Raw genomic sequence first — 9,151 nt, forward strand, 5'->3', positions numbered from 1 at the left:
GGAGTCAAACCAAATTTCCCTAGGGTTAATAATAGGGTTTTTTCTTCCATATAGAAAACCCCTATTATTTACCTCAGCTGTCACTTTATACATGTCTTATTAATTAATACTGTGTATACTTCAGTGATGTCACCAAGGCGATACTTGATTGTATCTGTAATATTTTATCGGCTGGTTGTGCTTTTCTTTTTACATCTCTCTTTGCAGGTGAAGAAGCAGACTGAGGATGTTGCATCATTCTCTCCCTTTTATCTCCTCTGTCTTTCACCTTTTCTCTGCCTTCTTGTTTTAGTGTCCATATCACATGAAATATTCCATTCATAAATTATAATAAAGCTACATGCATGTATAAATCAAGGGAAGCACTATGGCAAAAGTGGTAAGGCTCCGCTTGTGAAAGTAAAATCTGTTGGGGTCTTTTTGGCATTAAGACAACAATTCTTATTGCCACATCGCCAGACAGGACACTATTAAAAAATAAATAATAAATAAAATGTCCCTAAGGAGACATCCAAATCTATTATGTTCTTGTTATTGGGGTGCACTTTTACCCCCCTGAGATTTCCTGCTATTTATAGTGCCCTGGAAAGCGAAATTTATTGTTGACAGCTTCGAGTACACTTTTTGTTTAGGACTATTACCATAGAAAACTTGTCTGAATCATGCTGAGGGTGGTAGCAGACCGACAGCTAACATGCTTCCATCAAAACATCAAAGCAGTGGGTCAGCTGCAACACGCTCTGAAGCCGTGATGCCGTGAAAACCTGAGGCAGTAATGGATGTATCCATGGGCCAGTGCAACAGTTGGTTACCATGGAGACTGAATGGAGACTGATGGACAGACATTGCTGACCAAGGAGTTGCACAGGTAGCAGCATGCAGAGGTAACTAAATACATGCGGGTGCGTCAGAAGATGTGAAAGGCATTGCTCCCGTCATAAGTCCCGTTTCATCTTCTGACATCTAAATTAACACATGACTTTTCATCCAGACAAGATAAATAAAATTTCATTTAATTTTGTATTTAGATTTCATAGCGTTACAACTGCATACCGTCCCACTTAAAGTTACCCATCTGACTTTTTTCTAGAGCGCGGCGCATACTGGGACTTCTACCTGAATCCCTGCCCCCTGCCGACATCTCCGCAGTTTACGAGTTTGTGGCCCATTTATTGATTAAAAGAAATCCACTTGTAAGAAACCCATTGCCTGCACATTCAAGTGGATAAGCGCTGGCATGAGAGAGGAAAAGCAGAGAAAATGATCACAGCTGTGATGTTTACCTGGCTCCAAGAGGGCTCAAAGAGGATCAGAACTGGAGCAGAGCTGAATGATAACTCTGAACAGTCCGTCACTACACAAGAAAACAGAGGCTTTATATCCCTGTACGTTTGATGAAAACCCCTAAAAACATAAATGTCCGACTTTCCAGAGGAAACTGAACAATGTGATCATGTCAAATTTTTCATGTCTTTCATTTGTTCAAAGACGTTTATTGTTGCTTTTGAGAAAACTGCATGAGAAATGATGCCTTGCTACTTTTTTTGTCTACAAAAAAAGCTGTTTTTGCAAAGTTTTTTCAACATTTCCATTGCCAACCATTTTTTCCCCTCCATTCATCAACTCATGACTTTGTTAAAGTATCACCTGTAGCTTAGGTACCTTTCTTCACCACTCAATTACATACTGGGCTGATGGAGGGGAGCACCACAGGAGAGATTGGAGAGTCTTTTTTCTTGAGCAAATATTTACATATTGCTTATATATAATATCCTTTAAACATTTTTATTTTAGATATGTCATTATTATGGTTACTATAACTATAATTTTACCCCCCACACCCCAAAAAAGTGCTAGTCATGTATCTGCCACGTCTGCGTATGACAATAAGGGGAGTACCGGCACTTTTTCCCCCTACTTAAAGTACTATTTAAAAAGGACAACAAATTGCTCTGTCATTGCCTCCACATCTCCCTAAACACAGAATATCCATGCAGACCGAAGATTTTGAAGAAGTCAAAGATGAAGGACCATCCAGAAAAAGAATATGAACAATGATATGAGGAGCAGTTGTCTCCCTTACTGCCAGAGGGCATTTCGGACACCAAGACCAGGTTTGTTTTGTGTGCATTGGTCAATTTAAACTGCATTGTTATGTTAAAAAAAAAAACATTTGAAACTTTTCTTTCAGTCTCCACGGAGAGATTTTATTATTTTCATACATTGCTTTCCAAAGACCTAAATATCTAAGAAAGCAATACATGATGTGGTTATAGACCAGGTTGGATTATGCTCAGCTGACAAGGTTAAAACGATAGTTACTGGGAAACAACATAGAAATGTTCAGATTTTCTGGTTGCCTCCTCTAAGAGGCACTTACTATAGCACCCTGTCAAAAAATCCTCCCTGGATTTTGAGTTGTCTACAGGAAGCAAACTGCTGACTAGTCTTAAAAAAACATTTTTTAAATCCTCGGGTTATTTAGTATCGTTCACAACGGAGACAAGAGCAACACTGCAATATGGCTGTAAACATTTGTAATATTTTAGAGCCTTTGTCTTCCTTTCATTCTGTAATGTTAAATTATCAATAAATCTCATTAATAGAAGAGCAGCAGCGCTCACAGGTAGTGTGTGTGTGCATAGTGATATTTAGGTTTGTCCCCTACAAACCTTCCAGTCGCAGTCTCCTCATCAGCGACCACCTAATTCCGTTTATTTTGCCAGTGAATCACTAAATCCCCTTCAAGTCACTGTAAATCGATCTCCTCGCCTCTCCCATCTTTCATTTCAGCACGCTCCTCCTCTCCTTCATCAAGAAGCGACCTGTCCTTGTCTCCTTTCATTTAACACGCACCAAAATCCAATCATCATCCAATTGTCCATATCTGTGAAATATTTTGCTGGTATTAGATCACAGAAAAAGCAGATTCTGTGTGTCTTCGTTTCCTTTTTGTGTTCATTTATGGCCTAGAGCTCTGACATGAAGCTCAATGTGGGAATGCCCAACTTCTTTGAAAAATAAAGGGAAATTTGCGTCCTGTAACTTTTTGAAGAGATTAATTGTATCCACAAAGATATTTTGTTGTTTAGGCTGTGGGTCCACATGGATGGGACATTTTGGGAGACCATAAACAATAATTTTTGAATCCTGTTCCCAGGGTGGATCAGTGTTAAAATTGCACTTTTATTTTTACCTGTGTACATGGCACATATTTTCTTAAACGATGAGGTCATAGCTTCGCCTCCCTCTGTAACAGACGTGCACCTCACTCTCACAAAAAATCAACAAAGATGGCACTGTCCGATGTTGCGGCTTTATTAAGGCTGTTTGTAGCGTCCTCTCCTCTTTCTTTCTAATGCGCCTGCGCTACACAGCGTGTTCCCTGTGTCTGATCACAAAACACCGGACATGCGCAGACGACTCATGCGTGCTGTGTTTACTTCAGTCGTCTGCACATCCATCCATCCATCCATTTTCCGAACCGCTTTATCCCTCATGGGGTCGCGGGGGGTGCTGGTGCCTATCTCCAGCGTTCAATGGGCGAGAGGCGGGGTACACCCTGGACAGGTTGCCAGTCTGTCGCAGGGCAACACAGAGACAAACAGGACAAACAACCATTCACGCACACACTCACACCTAAGGACAATTTGGAGAAACCAATTAACCTAACAGTCATGTTTTTGGTCTGTGGGAGGAAGCCGGAGTACCCGGAGAGAACCCACACATGCACAGGGAGAACATGCAAACTCCATGCAGAAAGACCCAGGGGTGTACCCAGGGGTGTACTCGTCTGCACATGTCTGGTGTTTTTTTTGCATGTTTCTTTGGCACTGTCAAAGCGGCACCAATGGGCCCGTCATACCTACTACAGCCTTTTCAGTCGTGCTGCATCTTCTCGTCTGGACGCACATTTTTTCTTAAGCATTTATGGAAATTTACCATGTTTTTCTCCATATAGACAAGGCCTTAGATACATCTCTGATTCAATTAAAATATTGGCTCATTAGAAGAGCTCTGTAGAGTTTGAATGCATGCTATTAAGGCAGTTTGTTTCAGGTGTTTGTTTATGTATTTAATAGGGCTGGGCAACGATTAAAATTTTTAATCGCGATTAATCGCATAATTTGCCCGATTAATCAGGATTAATCGCATTGTATGCGCAAACTCCAAGAATGAATTCAAAAGTAGTGTAAAGAGCACTTTTATTTTAATGTTCTGCTGCCATATGAACAAAAGTGTTGTAACATTTGTAGCACTTATCTTATTTTATACTGGATATTTTCAACCCATCTATTGAATTTAGTGCACTAGTTGATCTTTTCTTCATAAGAGAACAGCAAGCACTGCAGCCAAAATATGGCCTTTTTTGACCTGCTGTATATTAGCCAGTCCCTAAGCTTGATGTATCATGAAACTGTTGACCTTTTGGGGTTTTGTGGTTTTTATTTTATTATTACAATTAAATAATAATAATAATAACAATAATGTTATGTTCAGTGTATTTTTCGCTAATCCACCTCTTATATATTTCAATCCTTATGTAATTTTGTCTGTGTTGTGTGCACCTGCCTGTTGCTTTAATCCTATAAATTTCCCCGTCGTGGGATAAAAAAAGGATTAGCTAATGTTATCTTATCTTAAATAATACTTTTTAATATATGTACTGGGTTCTTTCAAGGTCTTAATTACATGTTATGTGTGGGCTCCAGTAACATATGATAGATATTATCTACTTTGAAAGTTAACATGAACTGCTGCTGAAGATGACCACCGATCTACCTGGATGTTCCCTGGAGGACTGAAACGCCTCAGTCAGAGACGTTTGTGGGTCTGTCGGGGCAGTGAGAGAAGTTTCGTCTCCTCTCTCCGTTTCTGTGGCTCAACGTTTTCATGTTTTTTCACGTGCTTAGATAAATTTGTTGTGTTTCCACTGAAATGAACCGGCTTTTTACAAAACATACAGCTTGATTTCATTTACGGTATTAAAATAAAGCCAAACGGTGCTACTTCACCTGTTCATGTTTTTTCGCTGCTGCGGTCTCTCTCAGCTGTTTGTGTGTTAAGTTTGTGTGAGAGCTGAGTGGGCGGGCCAGGCTGAGCCTGCGTGCTGATTGGCTGGCGCCACTGAGCCATGTACGAGAGGGGAGGGGGAGCGGGAGAGTGCTGCCGTGAGTGCTGACTGACACTGACTGAAAGCATGTGAGCAAAATGTGTTAATGCGCGATAAAATAAATATCGCCGTTAATAGTCTAATGAATTAACGCGAAATTAACGCGTTAACTTGCCCAGCCCTAGTATTTAATAATGGGGCACGAGTACATTACACTATCATGTAAATATGCTAGATTTAGCCAAAACGGTTAATTTTCATCTGTAGTTCCATGGCAGGTTGATAGTAAACAGAAAGACAATGAAAACACATGAGTATAAATGTATAACAAAACCTAACATTTACCAAAGATTGGTTAGTCGATATTAAAATGATTAATGATTTTAAAAACATTCTGTATCCTCTAAAGCACTTCGCCATAAACAATAGGTAAAATTTAAGTTAAGATGCCTGTTAATTCATCGACTGTTAATTCACATCATGACTGCAGTTTTGATAATAAAAAAGCTACTGTTTAAGGGATGTGCAAAAAATATACAGTGATAAAATGTATGAATGTGATGCATGAACTGAAAAATCCGACTGACCGAAAGAGTTTACCCTGAATGGTACGTTGTGGTCTCCCCTACCAGCTGCTCTTGTATTTGACTTTAATTAAATCAAGTCTCTAAGGGATGGTGGAGCCACTTTGTACAAGAGTATGATGTCTGAATACATAACCATACTGTTCCAACTCAGAAACTTATATATACTTAATATTTTACAGTGATGGTATGAATTAGATTAGATAGTTTTCAAGGTGTCCTTGTAGAGTCTTTCTATTGGCTGTAATGTAGCCCTACTTGTTTAAGTCCAGGCCGTCAGACAACAATCTACACGAGACAGATATGTGGCACTTAGATATAATTTTGAAGCTTAAAATATCAAATTATTTTGAATTCCATAAATGATATTTGATTTTTGACCTGAGTCAATGAATGATAGTTGTGAGTCCATTACAATACCTTGTACCTGTTAATGTTTGCCCAGCCACTGTGATGATAGGGTCTGCCTGTTTACTTGCATGCTGTTGAAATAACATTATGAAGGGTATGGTACATGCCTAAAAGTATTGGGACACTGGTCCTCAGGGAGCAGAGTTTGAGACACCTGGGTGCTTCATTGCGGAAATGGTCTTTGCTGTCATTTTGCATCATTGCCTTGTTTGTGCTAGACAGTGATACATTCTCCGAACTTTTTAGACAATTTTGTTGACTTACATCTCTACCGTGTAAAAAATCAACAGCAATGCATGTGTCTGAGGTGTTCTGTCTCAAACATGCCTGATGCAACTAGTGCAGCCCCTGACTGGTTGCCTCAGAGTCCGAGACCACAGTGCTTAATTTTTTAAGCACTTTTTTTTAAGGATTTAGTGCTTAATTTGGAGACAAATCCTTTTAATATCACCTTTAGTTGTTTTTTTAACGGGGCTGCTGTTTTGGTATTTTCTAATGTGCCTGGATAGCAAAGTAGGTTTCTGCCAGTTCATGCACAATTGGGGTCTGGGGTGCTATAAAATGTGGTGCACTCCTAAGAGCAAGTAACCCAATCTCCCTATACAACAGCAAGCAGGGAAACCTGGTCGGGGCACAACTCACAGATGCTTTATAGTTTATTGTCTGCATGCTTGTTTGCTCCCCTCTCTAAATGCCGACCTGGGAAACTTACCTCTCCACCTACAGCGAAACCCGCCAAAGATCAGATGTCAACTAACTCATTCTGTAGGGCTGGGAATTAAAGACGATAAGTAAAGCGAAAGTATCATTACATCTAATGCACATGCTGACAACGGGCATAAACAATGAAATAACATACATACATACATACATATATATATATATATATATATATATATATATATATATATATATATATATATATATATATATATATAAACTATGTTTTCAAAGTGGGAGTACAACGCAGATCAGGAGGAGAGGCAAAAGTCAGATAGGAAGCGATAAGAGGAGAGGAAGAATATAGAGACAAAAGCTTCTCTGAGCATGGGAGTATTTATAGATCAGAAAAAGACAGAACCTCTGCCTGGCAGCAGCAGTGCGCTGCTTGTTGCTGTTGCTGATGTCTATAAACATACAACATGTATGTCTCTGACTCAATGAGCAACATTAGGAGAAGAGGTGATTTGGGTTTTGTAGGTAACGAGGCAGACAAACACCCATATAATGAGCCAGATACATCTGCATGAGTGAAACCAAATGCATTGCTGTATATCAAAGAAGAAAATGAGATTCAAAACAACGCCATTCATAATTAGGCCATTTAGATGTTCCGAGACCTAAAGTCGGATCACATCTATCTGCGTTCACAGCTCGCCTACTCCCTCTCTCTCTCCCTCGTCCCGTGCGCGTGCCACTCCGTGTGAGAGTCCAGACCAGGAAGCGCGCGCTTGCCTCACTCAGCTCGTGGAAGCAGAGAGCGCACAGAGCAACAGCCACGAGGAATAACTGAGCACACAGCTTCCTGCTTTCCGCGCTTGGCACTTCAAATATGACTTATTAACGGTAGTGTACCTGCAGCCATCTTTTGTCAGAAAGAGAAATTCAAAAAGTCTTTTTTTTTTCTCCCGTCCAACAAGAAACACTAATCTGCCAACTGCTCACCACAGTTGCACATACCGGCGCATACTGGGAATATGAAGCCGAAAAACCGTGACCAAAGCTTGTCGGACTCCAGAGAGCTGGATGGATCCTACGACCAGCTGACGGGTGAGTGAACCCTGCGTTGAATTTGGAAATTTTACCATCTGGGGAAAAGATTCAATATAAATAGTTGATAATCCTGAAATAACATTTTCCATTGGAACTTCAGTTTGGTCACAACCTGGTCTATAATCAACTGTCAATTAAACGAAAATGAACCGTGGATGCTTTTACATTTTTGACTAAATCTAGTTTATTTTAAATTTTAAGCTAATTCATTCTTTTATCAGACTTTATTTGCGGCTTCCATGGTAACAACGTTCCCTCTTTTGGTTTGTTGTTGTTTCACCCTTTCAGTATTTTTTTAAAAAAATTCCCTGAAGGCTTAACCATATTTATAACTTATTTTTATATTGAGTCTTTTTTTCTCAGCGATGCATGGGATTGTGCGTAATGTTGGTGTGTGCTTTTTTTCTGTTGAGGATTTTGTGATAAAAGTGCAAATTCTGTTGGCTTGGCTCAGTTATGGGAGACCGCTTTATTGTCGTAGCAGTGAAAAGCGCTCTTTGTTTAAAACACCTGTATAACCCTGAAAATAACGCAATTCCGGCCAGATGCCGCAATTGTTTTTTTTTTTTTTTTTTGGAGTTCCAACTTCAGCAAGAAATCTCCCGTCATGGTGAGTTTCCCCGTGCACGCAGTTTGCGTCATCAATGAAATTGTAAAAAAAGGAATAAAGAAATAAAGAAAATGCGTGACTTACTGCTATAGGCGGCAAATATCTGAGCAAATTTGTTGATTTGCAACGGGTAACTGTGTGCGTATAGCGCCGTCTTTCTCAGGATTAGGAACTTGCTCCAAACCCGTCAGATTCCTGGAGTGAAACTATGTTCGCAGTTATATCTGTGGTATGAGAGATGATACAGAGGAGACTTAAACACTTGAACTTCATGACCAGGTAATGTACTTTCCTTGTATGAGCTGAGCAGAGTACTTAATCTCTTCAAGAGTTGTCAAGGCAAGCAGAAATAATTATTGTTCACATTCTCCGTTTTAAAAGGAATTTTCTGATCCAAGGTGGGCAAAGGCATGACTTTTGCTATAATTCCAGGTTTATAAGGATTTTGCCACAATGGGATGTCTATGCAGCAAAACGACATTAAAGATTTTACTAGAAACTGGTGTGGTTGACATGAAAACGTATTTTTACTCTAACAAGCACAAGATCACAATTACAGATGCAACTATATACAAATCAGGCATGTATATTGTGATCAGCGCCACAGGTGATATCGATAACTAACTAAATCTTCCTTATGGGCTTCTTTTAGTGGGTGGG

The 9,151-nt window shown here is 39.7% G+C and overlaps 1 protein-coding gene across 2 annotated transcripts in view; it reads left to right on the forward strand.

Moving 5' to 3' along the window:
- Window positions 1–7,563: 7,563 nt before the first annotated feature.
- The window catches only part of LOC105938752 (Kv channel-interacting protein 2), a 98,947-nt gene continuing 97,359 nt past the window's right edge, over window positions 7,564–9,151 (forward strand). Inside the window, exons 1-2 of one of the 2 annotated variants that reach the window (XM_036126126.1) lie at window positions 7,564–7,674; window positions 7,779–7,878. In XM_036126126.1, the coding sequence (XP_035982019.1) occupies window positions 7,806–7,878 (73 nt within the window). In that variant the 5' untranslated portion in view covers window positions 7,564–7,674; window positions 7,779–7,805. Of the gene's footprint in view, window positions 7,879–9,151 lie in introns of both variants that reach the window. The other variant, XM_036126129.1, reaches the window with a different exon arrangement.

The sequence above is a fragment of the Fundulus heteroclitus genome, chromosome 22, assembly GCF_011125445.2.
Source record: "Fundulus heteroclitus isolate FHET01 chromosome 22, MU-UCD_Fhet_4.1, whole genome shotgun sequence".
NCBI lineage: Eukaryota > Metazoa > Chordata > Actinopteri > Cyprinodontiformes > Fundulidae > Fundulus > Fundulus heteroclitus.